Genomic DNA, 21,303 nt, shown 5'->3' with positions numbered 1-21,303 from the left:
ACGCTGCCTGCAGCCTGACCGAGCTGCCTCCGGCCTCACGTCCCTGGACGCAGCCCCCAACACCCGCCTCGCAGCTCACAAACAGGACACGCACAGCCCCGCGCTCCGGGCACCGGTCTGACATTTAATGCTGGGTTACGCGGAGGCACGCAGCACATCCCTCAGGCCATCACTCCGAGACGCACGGGTGAGGAAAGCACAGTGTCCTTTGTCTCCCCGTGGGAAGCGGGGGAGATTCCTGTGGTATATCAGAAGCAGTCCGGGACACACAACACTACCAAAGAAAAAGGACAGTACCCGTTTCTGTATAAGAATATATTATTTAAAAGACAGTTTAAAAATAAAAATTCTGTACAGCGTCGTGAAGTCCTTTTTTTTGTTATCAGTGAACAAAATGGTTCTTAGAAAACATGATCTCATGGTGGCAGATGCTCAGGACCACGTCTCCCTGCAGGGCCGATCCGCAAAGCCCAGCCGGCCGGGCCCAGAGAGCAGCCCACAGCACACGGCTTTCTTCAGGCATGATCTGCTTGGAAAAGGAAAAAGACGGCTGGTTTGTGACTGTGGGATCGGAACTGTGCGGGCAATGCCGCAAATGTCACAGGCTCACACACGGGCAATGAGCACTTCTTCTGTCCCAGCACTCTGTGCGTTTCATCACTAAAGCAAGAGGAATGGGATTATTGCCTCTGGTTTAGAGACTGGGGCTCTGCGGCTCAGAGAGGTTGAGATGCTTGTGCACGTCACTCAGCTTGTAATTAGCAAAGCCCGGACTCAGAACAAGGATTGTTGGATGCCAGGGCCTGGTACCCACCTCTCCTCTATGAAACCAACCCAGTTCTCATGCCCTGTACCCTGACTGCTCTATAAGCGAGGCTCTCCCAAGTGACCCTCATACACGTGTGTGGTGTGACCTTACCACGCGGAGGCCGAATGGGCTGGTTTGCCTTCTACCCGTTCCAAATGCAAGCGCGCAGGAAGTGCTTACAGCGACATAAGCAAAGACTTTCTTTTTGAAAAGTAGTACCTATGCTAATCATTGATCTTTTTCTAAGGCATGGCTCCTTTCAGAGCCTAATTGTAAAGATTATATGCAAGGGAGAAGCGTTTCATTTAAAAACATTCATACATTCAGATTCTCTCCCCTCCTTCCCTCCGTCCCTCCTTCCTTCCCAGATTTCCACGCCATCCCCATTGCAGTCTGGACTACCGTATACACTGAGACACCGTTCAGAACAGCCTTACCTTCACGTTTTCCCCCATCTCTGCTTTTCTCTCTTGACGCGGTGCTCTCAGGTGTCAGGCTCTCAGCCTTCTGCTGTAACCAGGACAGAGGATACGGAAGGCAAAAATCAAGCTCCAGGAACAGTGAGTGAGTGACTGCTCGTCTGCCCAAGACCTTCCCGGGGCTGCAGATGCTAAGACGCGGGAGGAGACTGGGGTCTACAGCCTGGGGGAGCTTCCCGGACAACAGCTCTGCACGGGCCACCTTCCCTGCGGTCAGAGGCCCCACTGCACACGGCCACTGTCCTCGCACTCATGGCCACAGGTGCAGCGCCAGCGCACTGGTGGATGCGGGTGCGAAGTCCGAGACCCTTTCACCTCTTTTGTGGGTCTGTTCTTTCTGGGAACAGGAAGGGGCACTGGAGCGTCCTAACGGCCCTTCTAGGCGGCTGGCCTGGGACCTGGAGACTGAGGCCTTCGCAGCGATGGCTCTCAGTTGACCCTGGGGAGTCAGGCCCCTTTAGCCCTCCTGTCAGGGGGCTCGGCAGGGGGACACCGCCTCTTCCATCTGTTCTCTGCATCTTTTGCTCTTAGGTTCTTGGAGTTTCAGGACCCGTCTGTGACTTTTTTTTTTTTTTTTTTTTGCGGTACGCGGGCCTCTCACTGCTGTGGCCTCTCCCGTTGCGGAGCACAGGCTCCGGACACGCAGGCTCAGCGGCCATGGCTCACGGGCCCAGCCGCTCCGCGTCATGTGGGATCTTCCCGGACCGGGGCACGAACCCGCGTCCCCTGCATCGGCAGGCGGACTCTCAACCGCTGCGCCACCAGGGAAGCCCCGTCTGTGACTTCTTGGGGGAAGAATCCGAGTAGAGGAATTGGTTGCCGGCCTGGATTGCCCGTCGACCCATCAGCATTTACCGAGCACCATATTGTGTGCGGCATTGTACACGAAGGAGGTCGAGAGCCGCACCGAGGCTCAGCGGGCGCGGTGGGAGTTCCTGGCTGCAAAGACGGGGCGGGGCCCTGCCCGCAGTGAGGACAAATGGCACAGAGGGGGCCCTTGGGTGGGTGCGGGGGGACACCGGCCAAGGCCAGAGGGGGACCAAGCCCGAGGCAGCAGGGACGGGCCCCGGAGAGAGGGGGTGGGAGGGTGGACGGAAGGGAGGCCACACTCAAGTGGCTGGACGTCACGGGGGGAGGTCCCAGGGGTCCCAGGAGGCAGGGGGACCTGAAGCACATCTGCACACACTGGGGTCCTGCCTTGGCCAGACCAGCTTCTGGGGCTTTTCTGAAAACCTCTACCCCAGCTCTGAGCCTATGAACTGGACCTCCCTGAAACACAGGATCAGTCCCAACAGCAGCCTGGAGCCAGACCCAGCCCCTCCTCGAGGTGCCACGTGGTAGCCCTGTGGCCAGGTCGTGGTGGTGGCTTGTCCCGTGCCGGGGGAAGCGTCTCTTCCGCCGCCCTCCCTCTGCACAAGGTCAGCCCCGGGAGGAGGTGAGGGACCCGCGCGGGGCCAGGGCGCTGCTCTGAGGGCATGCAGGCAGCCGAGGTGCTGTGATGCTCTGCATTTCCCGTGGGCGATTGTGACCACAGGGCACCGACTCTGCCAGAGGTTCTGTGCGTTCCGTGCCGTGAGCTCCCCGAGCACTGACCCCTCTCCTCCGTGGGACGCACGAGCTCCTATCTGGAGGGCCCCCGCGCCTGCGCAGCCCGGCTCACCTCCTTCATGGCGTCCATTTGCTTCAGCTCCTCGTAGCGGTCTCTGGACTCCCACAGGGGCTGCAGCATGAGCTCCCCCACCGCAGGGAAGAGCTGCGAGGGAACACACGGGCCCTCTCAGCAGCCGGTCCCCCTCGCGGAAACGCTGGCGCAAAACCGTGCCAGGTCCCGTGCGTCCCGGGAGAGAAGCCGCACAGGAAATGTGCTTCTGTCCAAGGGGCACCTGTGGACCCTCTTGGGTCTCGGCTGCGGCGGAACCCAAGGTGCCCGAGGTTTGAAGCCGACTGGTCAGTGAGTCCCGGGAGCCCCTGGGGAGGGAGAGCCCCCGCTCGCTGCCCACCCACCCCTTCCAGGTCCCTGCTTCCCGCTCTCACACTGTCCTCGCGGACCTGGCAGAAGCCACCCCCTGCCCTCTGCTTGAAGGGACCCCCGACTGTCCAGCCTGCAGACTCTCATCTTCCAAACGCCAACCTTGCCTACTAGAGCCCTGGCAGCCCCGGGGCGGGAGGGGCGAGGCTGCTCGCACCCCCCCCCCCCCCGCTGCCCCCGTCCCGCCGCTGCGTGGCCCAGGACCCCTCCGCCCACTCCGTGCTCAGGGCTGGCCCTGCGGCTCCCGCCGCCCCGGGGCCACCTGCTGAGCATCTTTACCTTTGAGACTCAGCTCTGAGGGGCTCGCCGCTCACTCTGAGACCCCCCGGCGGGCCCCAGGGAGCCCAGTGCACACAGCCCTCAGCACCTCGCGCTTCCTGTGCTTCCCCAGCCCTGCTCCTGCCACCTGTGGGAGCCACCATCGCCCTGCTGTGCCCTGGCACCCGGTGCCCACGGGGAAGACCCCGCAGCCTGAGGAAGGAAGCTGCAGACAGGGAGACAAATTCTGGGCGGAACGGAGCCACGGGGGGGAAGGTGTGCTGAGGGAGCTCTGGAAGGTTGCTGAGCAGGGCATGGGGTGCCCAGGCCATGGAGGGTGGGCTCAGAGGTGGAGGCTTGAAGAAAGGCAGGACCAGGAGCTGAGGGCCGTCCTGCAAGACAGGAGGGCCTGGGAGGCCGGGGGGCTGTGTGCCCTGTGCTGGGGGCAGTGGGGAGCCATGGAAGGCTCGGGAGAGAGGCAGAGGCCGGCTCCTTGCTGAGGATTAACCTGGTGTCAGCCGTGTGCCGGGTGGGGTGGGGGGCAGGTTAGAGGGGCTTCTGTAGGCAGAGTTGAAAGGCTGACAGGGACTTGGCCGGTGCCCTGGGAAGCGGGGCCCTGGGGGGGGGCCCAGAGACACCATGGGGGAGGGTGGCCAAGGGTGGGACGGTGTCCATGGGGGAGGGTGGCCAAGGGTGGGGCGGTGTCCATGGGGGAGGGTGGCCAAGGGTGGGGCGGTGTCCATGGGGGAGGGTGGCCAAGGGTGGGGCGGTGTCCATGGGGGAGGGTGGCCAAGGGTGGGGCGGCTTTGCTGCTGGGTCGCTGCCCGGGGGGCAGGGCAGGCGGCCAGTGCACACGTGTGTGTCCGTGCGAGCGTGTGAGTGTGCATGCACCTGTGCATGTGTGTGCACACGTGTCTGGGTCACTCACCTTGGTCACCGTTTCAAACATCGGGATCAGCACGAAGCTGATGAACCCAGTCTGGGCCGTGGCCTTGGTCACTTTGTCCCGGTCCATGAAAGGCGCCACGGGAAGGCCCTCCGACTTCTCGCGGTCGCTCTGCGGGGAAGGCAGAGGACACACGTTAAAGAAAGAAACACCCGTGGAATCTGGGGGCTTCCAGGATCATCGTCTGAGAGGAAGAGAGAAACAGCTAATACGCCAACGGAACCACCCGCGTCACGCACGTTCGTGACCACGTGGGACGATGGGGACGCCGTAAGTGCGAACTAGGTGCCCGCTGGGCCTGCAGGGTCGTGCGGGGGGCGGGCCCGGGGAGGGGGTTTAACTAGTGGTAACAGGGGCACTAATGTGGTAACAGTTTGACATTAGCTTTTCCTGTTGGTCCCTGTCTTTCGTGTCTCAAATTACACATGCACCTGCTGGGAAGGCTTCCGGAGGCGGTGATGCCGGAGGCCACCTTGGCCCGTCCGTCACGCTTCCAACAGGAACCCAGTTAAGGGGCTAACGAGCCCAGGAGGCGTGATGCTGCGTGACGCTGTCTGATGCTCCTACCTGCATGAAATACTCCTCTAATAAACAATCCACCCAGGGTTCCGCCACCTCCATCGGACGGACCTCGTTAGAGATGTCACAGCACTTAATCAGGATCATCTTCAGCTGAAAGAAGAGATCTGGAATCAGCTGTGCAACACGGGACACATCCCACAGCGCTGTGCGTCTGGACTCACCATCACGGGCCGGCAGGGAAGGAGGGCGGGTGATGCTGGCGGAGGGGAACCCAGCATTGTTGCCCCCTGCCCCCCACAAGGACATACTTCCCGCTGCAGGGGGAAGACGGGGCATCCCCGCACCCCCGAGGGCCAGAATCTTTCCTGGAGGGGCCTCAGTAGTAGGGAAGCCCCTTGAACACACGGACGTTTTGTCATACAAACTATACACTGCAAAGCTCAGAAGTGTCTTCTTGATGTCGAGAATATGTAAAAAGTGTAGACAGACGGTACTGCCTGGAGGCAGAGGTTTAACAGATGACGAAAAAAACCCCAGCGGGTGGAGAGTGCTGGGACCCCAGAGCACTGAAGAGGTGCGCTAGAGACACAGGGTAAAGGGGATCCTCATGGAACAGCAGGGAGGGCGCCCACCGGCCTCGGCACCCCGCCACCTGAACACCGGGGAGCGATACAGGGGTGGGAACCACAGTCCTGCCGGCTGGCCCAAGGGGCATCCAGGGCAGGACTCCACCTCTGCCGCCCCCAGCACGGGGGGAGCAGTCCCACAAATGCCAAGGCGGCCCTGGCTTCTGCCCTCTGCCCTCTGCCCTCTGCCCCCAAGCCTGGAGCTCCCCTGTGTTGGCCAGGCCTCTGTACGCAGGCTTACCTTCCCCTACTTATAACCTTCAAATCTGAATGAGATGGGGGAATGGGAAAGGGGTGACTTTAACTAGGAGAGGGGGTCCTGCTGGGGTGACGGGGGGCTTTCCCTGCTAAGTGCCGGGACTTGGAAAGCCGGCTTCACCGACACCTCGCTGCGAGGCGAGGTTACACGTTTTCCTTTGGCGCTTCGGTCTCCAGTCTGAGCTGGGGGTGGCGCTCACTCCCCAGCCCCCCAGAGAGGGAAGACAAGCCGCTCACCAGGGTCATGTGCTCCTCGTTGCTGTAGTCAAAATTCTCCATTTTTTCTTTGAAAGAATCCATAATTTCCGCGTGCCTCGCCATGTCGGTGGCCAGGATTAACGTGATCACCCCCTGAGGAGCGAAGGCAAAGTGTGAACGCGGGGCACGATCCCGACAGTGACTCAGTGAGCGCCTGCTGTATGCAGAGCCTTCTGCTCACACCACTTCATCTGGGCCTCCTGCCAACGCCACGGGCGTGTCTAAGAACCACTGTCCTCGTTTTTATAAAGAAACTGAGAGCCGGAGAGGCTGGGGAGCCTGCCCAGGCCTCAGCTGGTGAGTGGAAGGCTGGGGGTTGAGCCCCGGGCTGCCAGACACAGGCTGTGTCCCTGGAGAAGGCAGCGCATCGGGCCCGCCAAGACCGTTCGCCTGCAGAGGGCAGGCTCAGCACGTGTCTCCTTGCGAAGTCCAGACGCTTTCAGCCGAGGACAAATGCTCCCCGCTGATGCAGTAATTTAGGTATATGGTTTGTTCCTTCCAGAGCTTGTTGTTGGAGGTCAGTGACCTATTTTCCAAGAGTATTTTTTTCCTGTTATCTAATCTGTATGTGATGATATGTGCTTATCTTGCTTGGGAGCGATCAAAGTCTGATCATATAATAGCATGCTTCTATTAACGAATTTGTAGGTAAGGATAAAACAAAGGTTGTTTTGTTTTGTTGTTTTTGGCCATGTGGCATGCGGGATCTTAGTTTCCCGACCAGGGATCGAACCCGCACCCCCTGCATTGGAAGTGCAGAGTCTTAACCACTGGACCCCTAGGGAAGTCCCCAAATAAGTTTTTTAATACAAATATTTTGACCTTGTTAACCCAGTATTGGTTTAGTAGAAATAACATAATTTGAAACCATGATCATCTACCCACCCACTCATCCACCCGTCGATTTATCTGTCTCCCCACCCGTCCACTTGTCTACTCACCCATCCATCCACCCATCCATCCACCCACCCACTTGTCCATCCATCCATCCATCTATTCAGTCATCCATCCATCCTACAAACATTTACAGAACACACCTCTGTGCTGAGTATGGTGTTCTACTTTTCCAAGAAAACACCACCACAAGCATCAAATACACAACTCAAATCAGTCAAGACAGATAAAAAATGGGGGGGGGCGGGCTTCCCTGGTGTCGCAGTGGTTGGGAGTCCGCCTGCCGATGCAGGGGACACGGGTTCGTGCCCCGGTCCGGGAGGATCCCACATGCCGCGGAGCGGCTGGGCCCGTGAGCCATGGCCGCTGAGCCTGCGCGTCCGGAGCCTGTGCTCCGCAACGGGAGAGGCCACAGCAGTGAGAGGCCCGCGTACCGCACAAAAAAAACAAAAAAAGGGGCATCACTGGCCTTTTCAGTTGTGCGATTTCTTGGTAAAGATTTAACTGTATTGTTAGTGAAGGATCTGTTCCTATGATGAGTTATCCCTCAAAATATTCAAGGACGAAATATGATTAAAGATTGGGACAACGGATTTTACCCGTAGGAAGTGTTAATGTCAGTAAGGTGCTGGGCAAGGTCAGCCTGTGTCCCCGTGGCGGGCGGCATGAGCAGGGCCCCGGCCCCTGGGTGCGGCTCCTCCGCGGGAGCGGGGTGCTGCTCTGACCCCTCCACGCACAAAGGGGCTCAGCTGCCTGAATCCTCTGGGCCGCGTCCCTGGCAGGGCTCCTCACCCGGCAGCCATCGGGGCGGCACAAAGGCAGGGTCCTTTCTTCAGGGTTTGCCCCTTTGCCTGCCTCACAGAAAGACTCACTCCAGCTCGTGGAACATGCGTATGCCTGCTGGGTGGGTCCATGAACGTGGAAGGGAGGCCAGAAAGCCAGCAGATGGAGAGCCAGCAGATGGAGAGCCAGCAGATGGAGAGCCAGCAGATGGAGAGCCAGCAGATGGAGGGGAGGCAACTGTACCGGAGCCGGTGATTCACCAGGGCGGTAATTAAGCCCTGATTGAGCTCTGACTGCCTGGAAGCTGGAAGGACGGGGAACGAGGCTGCTGTCGTCTGACAAGGTGAAGCTATCAGTTCTCCTGGAGGGAGGGGACTGTGTCCTGGCCCTGGGCTCTAGTGCGTCTTGGAGCAAGGCCACAGAGACGCCGAACAGACGCGGCGTGTGGCTCCTCCTATGCCGTGGACACGGCTCCCGTTCTAAGTGCCACATGCTGGGGGACGGAACAGCAGGAAGGCATCCTCTCACAGCTCTGGAGGCCGCAAGTCTTGAAACCAAGGTGTCCCCTCTGAAGGCTCCGGGGATGGTCCATTCCCTACCTCTTCCTGTTTCTGGTGGCCCCAGTGCTCCTTGGCTTGTGTCCACATCACTCCTGTCCCTGCCCCTGTTGCCTCGCTGTATCTCTCCTCTGTGTGTCTCTTATGAGGACACTTGTCATTGGATTTCACATCCACACGGATAATCTGAGGTAACCTTATCTAAAGCTCCTAATTTAATTATGTCTGTAAAGACTCGTTCACAGGTCCCGGGGAGTCAGGAAGAGGACACACCTTTTTGTTTTTTTTTTTTTTTGGTTGGGGGGTGGCTATCATTCAACCCACCTCACTCCTCCAAGATCTCTCTGACATCGCCCCTCCCCTGAAGACGCCAGAGGATGGGACACAGGGCTGCGTGCAGCGGGACCTCCTGTGTGTGTAGGGGCGTCACTTTTGGTGAGTTGGAAGCATCTGACCCCAGACAGCTGGCCTCCCTCATCCTTTTCCCAAAGTGCCCCGAGCAGCAGAAATGTCTCTTCTGAAATGGGTGGTGGGGCTGCAGGGGACAAGAGCAGGGCCTAGAGGACAGTGGTCGGGGTTCTGCTGGGCTGGATGCCGCAGACGTGTCTGCCCAGGGCCTGCTCCCTTGAGCGAGTGACCTCGCCTGTGTCAGCCTCACTTTCCTGGGCTGTGAGATGAGAAAGGACCGATCTCAAAGGGTTCAATTAAATGGTGGCCGTGATCTGCAGGTCCATGGAACACCGTGCATGCGTGCCAAACGCAGACCTCCTCCCGGGGAGCCACTTGGCCTTGGAGGAGGCTGGGGAGGAGGGCCGGTCCCCCAGGATCCCTGGTGGGGGACTGGGAGATGTGGGAGCCTCAGGCACGGGGCGAGAGGGCTTCTGCTCTCTGGTCGGACTCACTGTCCCCCCGGTGCCTCCCACTCTGCGGTGGGCGTGCCCTCACCCCACACACCTGTCTGATCTGCTTGAAGCCCTCCGCCGGCACGCTGGAGAAGATGTTGCACTCGGGCTGGCTGAGGATCTGGAAGGCCACGGCACAGTGGTGGTTCTCCAGGGGCGAGATGTCATTGTAGCGGATGGCCAGCTCCGTGCGGGCATTGATCTGGTACCTGGGGTTGGAGGAGAGAGCAGAAGGGCCCTCGGGCACCCGCACTCAGAGGCACCTGCGAGTCGGGGCAGCAGCGCTGGCGGTGGGGTGGGGAGGTGCATGGAGGCTGGAAGGGATGGAGGGGACCGCACTCTGCTCGTGTCAGGAGCCCCCTTCTCCTGGCTCTCCTGGGTCTCTGCTGCCCCTCCAACTGGATACCTCCAAGTTGCTGTAGTCCTAACAGTGGAGGTCACCAAGAAGCCTCAGCGCCTCCCCGTCGCGTGCCCGCAGAATGGTCAGACACCCTGCAGACGTTATCAGTATGTGGAGGACTGGGGTGCAGACACCCTGCAGATGTTATCAGTATGTGGAGGACTGGGGTGCATTTTCTCGTCATCTGCTGTGGGCACGGCCCTCGGCTGGCCTGTGCTTGGGCACGTCATCCGAGTGTGAACTGAGGGCATGGATGCCCACGGGGCCGCCTCCTCGGAGGGGCACAAACGTCCACACCTTGGAATCCGCTCTGGTCCTGACAAACGACGGCACGCTTCTCGGGCAGACCTGGCATCATCACCTGCCCAGTGATACTCGATACGCAAATACACGAACTCGATAGAACCACCAATGTGCCACTAGGAACACGAAGCAGCGCCACCCGGCCTGGACTCTGGCAGGCGCGTGGGGTGGCACTCGGGGGCCTTCGCCCCAGAGGCGGGAGCGGACCAACGTTCCAGCAAAGCCTGGCCCGTCCTCCTGGCTCCACACCTGCCCTGGACCCTCCCACCTCCCGCCCGTCCACAACCCTGCTCTTGCTGTCACAGCCCCTGCCTCTGCTTTGCTCCTGTCGGAAACGGGCTGGGGAGGCTGCCCACGGGGGAGTGAGATCCAGAGACCGGGGTGGGGCTGCCCCTCCCCGTCCACGTGTGTGCGGGCGTCCCCGCCTGCTTCGGGGGAGGGAGGTCCTGCTGCCGTCGGGGCTTTGCCGGTGCAGACGCAGAGGGCTCTGGCAGCCCCTCTGGCTTTGGTAACCTCCAAGGGTCCTGCGCCGGGAGGCCCGGGCCCCGGACACAGTCCCAAGCGGCGACCCATGTCCTAAGAGGTGGGGTGGAGCTGGGGGCTTAGGAGGCCTTGGCCGACCGCTCCAGCTTGGAACTGGCAGAGAGTTGAGCTGAAAAGTTCACCTCTGATGTGCAGAGGCCCCTTCACAAGGGAAAAAGAGACAGAGAAGAAGACCGCGTACGCACGTGTTGTTGTAGCCTGGATGATCCAAGTCATGGCAGATGGCCGCTGTCATTAAGATCAAGATATCCATCTGGGAAAACTTCTCCTGGATCAGAGAGAGAGTGGGGTGGGGTGAGGAGGGGGCTGGAGTCGGGTGGGAGGCGGGTGATACAGGTGGACGAAGCCCCTCCAGCTGCCGGCCCGGTGGGGGAGGACCTGCCTCTCCCTGGGGCGGGGCGGGGGTGGGCGCCCATTTGCTCACTGACCACGCCGGGCAAGGGGCTTCCCCAGACCCACCTGCAGCCCGCAGAGCCAGGTCATGCTGTACATCATCTGGGTGACGCAGAAGCAGTGACGGAAGTTGTGGAAAGGGTTGTTACGGTAGTTGTCGTGCACGCAGAGCTGCGGAGACGAGAGGGTCCGCCCTGTGGCCAGCTGCCCACCCCTCCCCCCAGCTCCTGGCACCTTCTTCCTGGTGCCAACTGCCTGCTCCCCACCTGGCCCTCATCCAACTGCCCTCCCGTTTCCCGAGGGTGAGAGCACCAGGGGGCCCAGGGGCCTGAGGATGTCCGGGGGCCACACCATGGCCCCCACGATCCCACCCCGGGGAAGGTGTCCCCAGGGGAGCCACGCTGGGGCGTGAAGCTTGGGGGGAGAGCTGGGGGTCTATACGCGGGGAGCTGGGTCCCCAGCCACCATCAAATCTTCCACAGGCTTTTAACATCTGGTTGTGAGCAGTATTTTATTAAAAAGAAAGATCTGGGGCTTCCCTGGTGGTGCAGGGGTTAAGAATCCGCCTGCCAACGCAGGGGACACGGGTTTGAGCCCTGGTCCGGGAAGATCCCACATGCCGTGGAGCAACTAAGCCCGTGCGCCACAACTACTGAGCCTGCGCTCTAGAGCCCGCGAGCCACAACTACTGAGCCCACGAGCCACAACTACTGAGCCCGCGTGCCTAGAGCCCGTGCTCCACAACAAGAGAAGCCACCGCAATGAGAAGCCCGCGCACCGCAATGAAGAGTAGCCCCCACTCGCCGCATCTAGAGAAAGTCTGCGTGCAGCAACGAAGACCCAACGCAGCCAAAAAAAAATAAATAATAAAGAAAATTAATTAATTAAAAAGAGAAAGATCTGCTGCTAAATACACACTCTCTCACACACACACCCTGGCAATCACACAAATGCAGTCACGTGCATACGCTTACACGTGTGTACATGCACACGTACATGCACACGCCCCACAGGTATGCAGGCACCGGAACGCACAATCACGTGCACACACCACAAACACAAACGTACACTCACATGCACCCCCCCCCCCCATGTACACACCTGCACAACACGCTCACTCACATGCCCGCGCTGCTTAGAGCACCTGCTTCACCTGCCCCTCCCCTGTTCTTACTATTTTCTCGCTCACCAGAGCAGGGGCCTAAGAGCAGAGAGTGTTTTGGGGGAGGGGGACGGGCAGAGACTGGCTGACCGTCCCCGCAGGGCTCTCATGGAAGCGTGGCTTCCGTCTGTAGGAAGCCCAGGGCCATCAGGAAGGCGCCCACAGTCCATTCCCGTGAAACTGTGTCGGGGGGACGGGGGGGCCTGACACTCACCAGCCACCGCTTGAGGGTGATGGGGTTGATGCCAAAATCTCTGACCAGGCCGAGGTCGTGGTACATGTGCTCTAAGCAGCTCAGCATCTGCGGGCACAGGAGGAGAAGGACGGTCAACAGCCAGGGCGGCCAGGAGACGCGCTCAGGGCGGGCCGGGTGGCTTCTCTAGCCGCGCAGAGAATCCACCGGGGAAACTGGGAGCCACGCCCAGCCCAGCCCAGAACTGGGATGATGTCCCAGACGGAAAGTCCTTGATGGCCACCACACACGGCTCTTCCTCGAGGGCACGGCACACACGCAGGCCGGGTGTCAGAGTTTGGGGGCCTTGAAGGAGGCCCTGGTAGAGCGCCGGGACTGCGGGGTCCCGGGTGAGAGCGGGACGGCTGGAGTCCAGGCTGCCGGCCGGCTGCTGCCCGGATCACCCCAGCTTTGCCAGCAGCACGAGCGCCCAGCCAGGGTTTTGCCGTCCAGAGGGGCTGTGGGTCCGACAGCCCCGCGCCCCGTCCCACCAGCCTATTCGCAGCTGCGGGCAACCCCGAGGAGCTGAAATATTTGCTGTGAAATCAGAGTCAAGAGGCGGAGGCGATCGGCAGACAAAACCATCTGGTGCCACTTATGTGGCAGCTTCGGAGCGGGAGTGACGCGTCTGAGCATCTGCTCGCGCTGACGCTGCGGCGGGCCCTGGGCTGGGCAGCTGGATGAGGCTGAGCGCGGAGCACGCGCGAGGTGACCGAGAGGCCCCGCGGCCTTCGAGCCCGCGCTCGGCAGACGCGGCGTCGGGGGCAGCACTCAGGTCAGCCCGCGAGAGCAGAGCAGCGGGAAGTCACCTCCCCGCCTGGTCTGCGATCGGAGGATGCTGGGCCCCTGGGTGACGCTGGGTGCGTCACCCCCCCTTGAAGGGAGAGAGGTGAACCACCATCACCCGGGAGCCCTGATGTTCTCGGGGTGCGAGCCGCTTCTTGGGTGGCCAGATGCAGTTTTGGGGGCCAGGCGGGCTGTTGAAGCTTTCAGGTGTGTCCCTGTAGCTGTTCACCTTTGCCATCCACACTCCAAAGTTCATGGCATCCCCAGAGGCCAGGGCTCCCGTCTTTGAGCACCTCTGGTTTGCCACTGTGGGCAGCTAGGTGCTTTTCGGAAGCCCTGGGACCCCTCCCAGGCTGCCCGGGGTCGTGGAGGTGTGCTGGCGAGGGCCTGGGCCGGCGGATGGCCACACGGGCCGAGCCCACTGGCAGGGGCTGGTCCCTCCTTTCACCCCCGCCCTGATGGCGGCTGCACATACATCCCGAGTGTGGAGGGCCGCCTTCGCATCCCGCATGCGTGGGTCCTTCCACCTCTCAACGTGAGGGTGGTGTTCCCTCTCTGGCCACGAGCAGCCGGTGCCCCAAGGAGACAGGAACAGCGGGGGTTCCACCATCAGGGCCCCAGCTTTGCTCTTCCTCCCTGTGGGCTGCTGAGGTCAAAACGACTTTGGGGAGAGTGAGATGGGCTCGGTAGCGGCGCTTGGCCACCTGCTGGAAGCAGGGCTGCGTGTTCTGAGCTCCTGTGCGTCCAGGCCAGCAGGGTCCCCTGCTCAGCGAGAGCTTTTGGGACATGAGGTCCTAATGCTTCTCCTGGAAGATGTGACTCTTCTCCTCCTGCCGCGGTCCCCCTCCACCACGTCCATTTCTGATCATGCATCGATGTGGCAGGTAACAGCTGCACACTTAGAATGCCTCCCCCACCCCTGAACTTGCGGCTCCAGCCCTGCGTGCTGACTGCTTGGACGGTTTGGAGCACACGTGTCACCTAGGGCCTTTCCTCAGGCGCCGGCCAGCACGCGGCCCTTCTCAGGGTGGACCCGGCGGGGCGGAGGCGGGACCTGCACTTTCCTGGCCCCTCTTGCTGGGGCTTCTCTCATCCTGGGAGACCAGCCAGGGAAGGCGGTTCACACAGGAGATTCCAGGCCCCGGCGGGGAACGACGACCTGGACGGTGAGCACTCAGCGTGCACCGTTCCTTTGCTGGAGCGCAGGGAAGTCGCTCAGCGGATCTCGTCCAAGTGGGTGAGCCCCGCCGGGGCTCCCGTGTTACCAAAAAGCTGGTAAGCGTCTGTGGATTCTGGTGGCCTCGTGTCCACGTGGAGGGACTTTTTGTTTTCTCCGGGTTCAGAGAGAGGAAGGTATAACTGGTATTATAGACTAAACAACAACAAAACGATCTCCATGTTTGTGTTTTCTCAGCAAAAGGGGAATTTTAAAGAAGTGTGTTCTTGCTGCAGAAAGCCACTCTGGGTCCCCGAGGCCTCACAGCTGCCCGGGTCGCCTCCTCTCAGCAGCACCTCCGGTGGAAGCTCCTTCCTGAAATCCTCCCCAAGCCCGCGAGGCCCGCACCCTGCAGGCCCGGGGATCAGGACGCAGCCCGGGGGGCTGCTGGGCGGAGGGGGTGCACCGAGCAGCCAGAGCCCGGGTTCGAGGCCCCGCCGCTCACCTGCTCCTTGGCCCTGACGCCCCTTCCCGAGCCCACCAAGGGGCAGTTTGGCTGCCAACCTGGAGAATGAAGTTGAAAGACAAAGAAGACAGAGGAGAAGCTGAGGAGAAGAGCGATGGGGCCGCTCCCGTCTGGTCCCCGAAGCCGGTCCCGGGCCCAGGCGGCTCCCGCACTCACCTCGTTGGGCTCCCAGAGCCAGACGTCGAAGGTGGGCTTCCGCAGGGCGTCTACGGTCTCGGGGGACAGCAGGTACTGGAGGGGACAGGAAAGCACTGTGAGCACGCATGGGGGCCTCTGCGTTGAGACGAAGGCTGGCCATGCCTTCTCCACTCTCCTCTTGCCCGCCTCTCAGGACACCTGGGTACCTTCTCAAAGGCTACACCCACGAGAATTCTGGAGGGGTCAGAACTACGGGGACAGACATCCCACCAGTGGTGGTCAGGGGCAGAGCGCCAGGAATGACCGCACAGGGGACGAGGGGGCGCTTGGGGGAGACAGAACGTTCACCCCTTGACCGTGGTGGAGGGTACGTGACCACGTAAGCCTGTTACACTTGATAATGCTCTGCACTGCAGGAGGTGAACTTTACTGCATATGCTAATGACATCCCGAGAAACCGGACTTTAAAAAATACAAGAAAGTGAAATCAAGGGAAAAAACTTTTACTTGGCATAAATTCAAATAGTGGCTAAGAAGCTATTTTGAGGTTTGCTTTTCGACACTGTCACTGGTTTAGCCGTGGGCTATAACAGCCCAGCTTGCTGGGGGCAGGCGCTGGTTTGACGGAAGACCGGAGTTTAGGTTACATTGTCAGAGGAAACAGAATATTTTAGACCCAAGACAGTCACGGTGTTTTGGAGTTAGATACAGTCGTCTCCTAGGTCTTTCCGTTTGTTTTTTTAAAAGGAACCACTGCGGAGGACTGCCACCTTTTCTTCTGGGCCTAAGCTGGGCCTCGTGACTCCCTGGGGCAGATCCTGAGGTGTGGGTCACGCGTTCCTGTAGGGCAGGGCACTCGTGTCCATGTGAAAACCTTGGACAGTATTTAGCTTGTCTTTCGTATCCGAGTTGGGGAACCCCCTGGCAGGGAGGCTCTGGGAGTTTCTTTGCTGCTGTGGGAACAGTGGGGGGGTGGCGGCCTTGGGCACGGCCAGGCGCCCTGTCTGCAGGACCCCGGCCACTGCGAAGCCCAAATCTTAGTGGGAGATTGTGCAAAGAACAGTTGGGCCAAGGGTCCTGCTCAGTCACTAGCTGCAGGCGTTGTGAGATGGGGGACCACCATCACTGGACCCCTCTTTTGCAGCTGTCTGAAGAACCCTACCCCCGTTCGCAGGGCACTGCTGCTCTAACAAGGGCTGAGGCTCTCTTGTAACTGAGAAATCCTTTGTGACCAAAAAGCAAAACTTCTCACAACAACTACATGTTGTTCGGGGACAGGAGATGCAGCGAAGCAGCTTTTAAATAATGTAGTTAAAAATGAAAGTTCTTTCAAGTAACATTTGCACGTGAGAACCGTTTGTTCACTGAGTCGGCGACGGGGGCTGGCTGGACACCGGGGAGGAGCTCCGATCTCTTGGGGCTTGGTCTGGGACCACTGTGGCTAAACAAATGTCCGAGAGAAAATACATCCTGCCTAAGAAAAACGGCAGTGTTCCACAGCCCAGGGCCCGGGCGGGAGCTGGTTTTGCAGATGTGCAGATGGCAGGGGCCGGGTTGGGAGGTCAGGGGGGCCGAGGGTGGGAGGCTGTGGACGCTGACTGTGGTTTCTTCAGGGGCAGGATGTCACCTTACCTTGGGATAAGCGGGGACATCGCGTCGAGATGTCAACTTCTTGCTGTTATCCAAAAAACTATATTTACAGGGACAGCTGGTCCTGAAGGGAAAAGCAAAGATTGTTTCTGGCGCTGCCGCCTTGGACTTGGTGTCGCTTGGGCGGCGGATTGCGGGGACCTCATCGGAGAAAGACCGAAAAACGCAAAACCCAACCCAATCCGCATCCCACAAACCCCTTTGGTCTTATTTGTTACAGAAGAATAAGTCGTAAAGCCAGTGACGCCTTGTTGCTAAACCCCGAAGACCGTGCCTGGACCTCCTGAGATAATACTGAGCTCTCAGCAAACATGGCATCTTCATTTTAGAGAAGCTCCTGAAAATCTCTTTTAAATGATGCGAGCAAAATACGTTTATTCTAAAAAATTCAAAAACCACAGAAGCAAAGTAAAAAAAAGTAAGTCCCCTTTCCCCCACTTCTTTCCTCTAAATCTCACACCTGGCAATGCCTTCTGTTAAGTTTGGGGTACCTTTCCAGAACGTTCCTAGGTATGGACACACACGGACAGCCCCTGGTCCTTTTAGATAAGGATGGAATGGTACCAAGTTTCCTCTCTGGCAACTTGCTTTTTCCACTACCATGTCACAAATGCACTGCTGCTGCTTCACAGAGCTCGACCTCATCAAAAAGCAAGTCCTCCTTGGGACCTCGGGCGTGAGGGACCTCATAGGGTCATCAATCCCGCCTCCTGTGATAGACGTTCAGGATGTCCCCAACTGTTCCCCTTACGCACACGTTGACAGGCGAGTTTGATCTCTGACTCTGCTTTTCATTCCTTAACATCAAGGCATCAAGAACAGAACAGGGACTTCCCTGGCGGTCCAGTGGTTAAGACTTGCACTTCTGATGCCGGGGGCCCGGGTTCTATCCCTGGTCGGGGAACTAAGATCCCACATGCCTCGGGTTGCGGCAACAAAAGCAAAACGAAACAAAAGAACAGAGCAAAAGGAGCCTGGTGGTTTTGGAGGGAAGCCCCCTTCCGACATCAGGGGCGAGTGTGCTGGCCCGAGGGGTCACAGCCAGGGACTGCAGGTCGGGGCTGCTCCAGGAGAGCCGGCAGCGCCTGGGCCCCCAGCCCACATGGGCACCTTAACTCCTCTGGAAGGAACTTGAAGTCCCCCCACCTCAAATAGGGAGCACAGTGGGGGTGGCGGGAGGGTCTAACACCCCACTCCTCCCCCTCCCCCTGCCTTGCGTGAGATTCCCAGGCTGGGGATGGGGCCAGCACAGAAGCTCACGCAGTCTGTAAATAAACTTCCATCTTCCAGGAGAGCAATTTATACTGTATTGTAAGAGCCGTAGAGAAATTCACATCCTTTAAGCTGCGAGGCTCCTCTGGAGAATTTATCGTAAGCAAAGAATTAGACGTAAGCAAACAGCTTGAAGGTATTCATCACAGTGTCATCTGTTGCTGCAAAAACACAAAACCAAACTAGACGCCACCGGAACGTCCCCCAATGGGAAATAATTTAAACCATTATGGTACTTCAACGGGGAGGACTATGATGTCATCTTTAATTGTGAGTATTATGTGAAGCGAGGGAATTTTGGATGAAAAGGGAAAAAGAAACGTTGCCTACAGTATGTCCCGAAAGGTACTGCAAAACAATTGGCCACGGAATGAGGAGAAAAGAACTCACTGGGTGGGTGACATTTGCAGACATTCTGCAAAAATGTCTGAGGCTGCATTTTCATCTACTGACTGTTTACAGTGTTGGAAATGAAAAAAAATTACAACAGTATCTCGTAGCTGTTTTTCGAAACCGGCTATCTGGGCGTGGAAGAACACCTGGGAAGCTCAGGACTGGGTTTTGTCTGGGAGCATCGTGGTCGCTGTTATTTTTACTGACTTGCCCCCCTCATCAGTATAGTCTGGAGGTATGACAAGGTGGCTATGCCACTTGCAAGCTCAGAATAATACGTCTGCTTCCTTTTTGGGAAAAGAGCCTCAGTATGGCTTTCTTGGCGTGCCGCTGTTCCTTCCCTCCACCCGATGCTTGTGAAATCATCCGAGCTGCTTAAGACAGCTTCGTGCATGGAGTGGGATTTTAAGACAGATTTAGCAGAAGGGTAACAAAATGAACCAAGAAAAAGCGCCAACCAAACGCTTTCCGTGGTCGCCCTTGTCAACGAGAACTCCCATGTACACACGCACGTCTGAGCAGTGAGAACCTGGTCTGTGACTTAAGAGCACAGGTAGCATCGTCATTATTTCTTTTCCGCTTTTAACCTCTTTTGTACAAACATGCACACACATGCTGTGCAGGTCAGTCCCGCGCCTCTCCCAGGAGGGCTGTGTAAGCTTCCACCACCGAAGATGATCTGACTGCTGGAATCCACGGCTTCCTTGAAAATCCCAGCGTTGGGAGGTCCTGCCGCGGCCAGGCAGCCCTGCCTGCTCCCTCTTCGGCCCGTCGCCACGGGAACCAGCATCCTCCAGCTGACAGAGCAGCTGGCATGGTGCCTTTTCTTTTCTTTCTGTTTCATTTTCTGCGCTCCCAGCCTCCCCCCTCCTGGGGCTCAGTCCAGTGGTCAAGGCCATTTGTTTGGGATGAAAGCAGAGATGACAGATCCCAGAGCCCTCAGATGCCGCCCCGTGTTCCTGCAGCCCCCACGTGCTCGGCGGGGCCGGGCCCTGCCCTGAATGTGGGCGGGCAATCCTCCCTCTGTCCTCTTGGGGAAAAAGCCAAGAGAAACCCAAGGCCTGTGTCTCAGGGGAGCGCAGCCCGTTCCGAGGGTGTCTGTGGGTCTGCGCCTCATCTGACCCAACGGCCATCCCTATTCCCTGGGGAAAGGCGGTTCTGGTGCACGCAGAGCCCTGGCTCCGAGGCCATGCTGGGGTGTGCCTGTGCGGGGGTGAAGGCGGCCATCGCCTCAGGCTCCCTGGCCACCCGAGCGGGTGCAGACCTGAGCTCAGCCGGGCAGGTGCCTTTGTTCCCCTCTCCGCCCCCGAGAGGCAGGATCACCGCCCGGCTGGGTGGACATCCTCAGAAAGAGCTGCTCAGCTGTGCGACCTGCCCCGCAGGTAACGAGCCTGGTCCCAGGATGCCGGATGACTGCACGGCCCCCTTGCACGATTAAGAGGGAACCCAGCCGTCAGCAGAGCCGAGGGGCAGTGCAAGCAGCTTATCCTCCACCTGAGTTAATTTCTCCATAAAGAAAAGGGCAGGGCTGTTTGTATGGGGCACAAAGGGGTGCTAGGCTCCCGGGCCAGCGTCCCAGGTGGGTGTCGCTGCTGTGGATTAGCCCTGAGCCCAGGAGGCTGCATTTCTTTTTTTCGCAATGTGTCAGCACTGTTAGAGACTTTACCCCATTCTGTTTTCGATTGAAGAGGCACAATTACCCGTCTCTCACCTACATGAGCTGCTTTGAAAACTGCCTGTTGAGAAGACAAGCCTCTAGAAGTGCTGGGGCACAGGGAAGCCTCCTCTTTGGACCACAGCGCTGTGAGTCCCAAAAACATATTGATACCTCTTGCGGGGGGGTGGGGGGCGTGGAAGAGGCTTCATTACTTGATGAGCCCCGGTTCTGCCCACTTTGCCCCGACGGGTGCCTGCAGGTGACATCTCGCTTCCCTTGTGCTCTGAAATCGGGCAGGTCTTCTCCACATGGCCTATCGTGTCCCCCAGGAATCATATGTGGATGTTCTAACCCCCAGTACCTGTGACTGTGACCTCATCTGGAGATAGGGCTGTAACAGATGTAATGAGTTAAGACTGGTCACACCAAGTGTGATTGGATTAGAGTGGCCCCTACTCCAATATGACTGGTGTCTTTTTAAAAAAGGGCCATTTGGACACAGAGACAGACACATACGAAAAAAAAGGCCATGTGGAGACAGAGGCAGAGACTGGAGTGATGCTCTACAAACCAAGGGGCCCCAAGAATTGCTGACAACTGCTAGAAGCTGGGAGAGAGGCCTGGAACAGGTTCTCCCCGAGAGCCTTCAGAGCGAGCCTGGCCTTCCTGACACCTTCATTTCAGACTTCTGGCCCTCAGAACTGTGGGAAAGTAAATTCCTGTTGTTTTCAGCCCTGCAGTGTGTGGTGCTTGGTTATAGCAGCTACAGGAAACTAATACCACCTGGACGAAATTCTGTTTTTTCTCCTGCAACCTGACCCGCAGGGCAGTGCACGCCAGAAAGCACGGCAGGGGCATCACGTTGCCCCTGCCCCAGCCTGGCTCTTACAGAAGGGGCGGTGGGGGGTGCCTGCCACACGGCCGGCGGGGCAGGACCAGCGGGGGGGCGGGGCTCCTGACTCACCCCGGTTGCTCTGGGCAGGTGGCAGGATTGAATCATTTGAGAAGGGACGAGAGGCCTCATTGTAAAACACCTTCTGCTTTTGAATCACTACATCATGCCCGTGAAACTAACCTAACACTGTAAGTCAACTATACCTCAAATCAAAACCCAAACCCGAACCCCGCCTCCTGCAAGTGCTCTGTGGGCTGTGTGGCTGCAGGCGACCCTACAGAGGGAACATGGGGGACGGGGCCCAGGGCACCACCCGCTCGCCACAGCAGACACGGCCCTCGGCCTCGGGCCGCCAGTCTGAGGCTGCTCGCAGAGCGGCCGGGACAGGGCCTGGCCGACTAGCTTTATCTCCCCTGGGTGTTAGGACTGGCCACAGGACGGAGGTCCAGCACGTGGCTGCCAGAGGGCTAGGCTGAG

At 58.9% G+C, this 21,303-nt stretch overlaps 1 protein-coding gene across 4 annotated transcripts in view; it reads right to left on the bottom strand.

The window, feature by feature from the left end:
• Positions 1-300: 300 nt before the first annotated feature.
• PDE9A (phosphodiesterase 9A) overlaps positions 301-21,303 on the bottom strand; it is a 96,852-nt gene continuing 75,849 nt past the window's right edge. The window contains exons 8-19 of one of the 4 annotated variants that reach the window (XR_009540828.1): positions 16,592-16,673; positions 14,978-15,052; positions 12,336-12,422; positions 11,026-11,130; positions 10,752-10,834; positions 9,373-9,529; positions 6,164-6,277; positions 5,088-5,621; positions 4,503-4,631; positions 2,948-3,040; positions 1,246-2,072; positions 301-526 (exon numbers count right to left, since the gene is read on the bottom strand). Coding sequence is in view for 3 of the 4 variants with exons in the window: in XM_060150984.1 (XP_060006967.1) it covers positions 516-526; positions 1,246-1,318; positions 2,948-3,040; positions 4,503-4,631; positions 5,088-5,621; positions 6,164-6,277; positions 9,373-9,529; positions 10,752-10,834; positions 11,026-11,130; positions 12,336-12,422; positions 14,978-15,052; positions 16,592-16,673 (1,543 nt within the window). In the remaining variant the exon portion in view is untranslated. The remainder of the gene's footprint in view (positions 527-1,245; positions 2,073-2,947; positions 3,041-4,502; positions 4,632-5,087; positions 5,622-6,163; positions 6,278-9,372; positions 9,530-10,751; positions 10,835-11,025; positions 11,131-12,335; positions 12,423-14,977; positions 15,053-16,591; positions 16,674-21,303) is intronic. The other 3 variants (XM_060150984.1, XM_060150985.1, XM_060150987.1) reach the window with 3 other exon arrangements.

Source organism: Lagenorhynchus albirostris, chromosome 5 (assembly GCF_949774975.1).
Source record: "Lagenorhynchus albirostris chromosome 5, mLagAlb1.1, whole genome shotgun sequence".
NCBI lineage: Eukaryota > Metazoa > Chordata > Mammalia > Artiodactyla > Delphinidae > Lagenorhynchus > Lagenorhynchus albirostris.
Note: the sequence above shows the minus strand (reverse complement) of the source record. Positions and strands in the feature narration are given on the sequence as shown.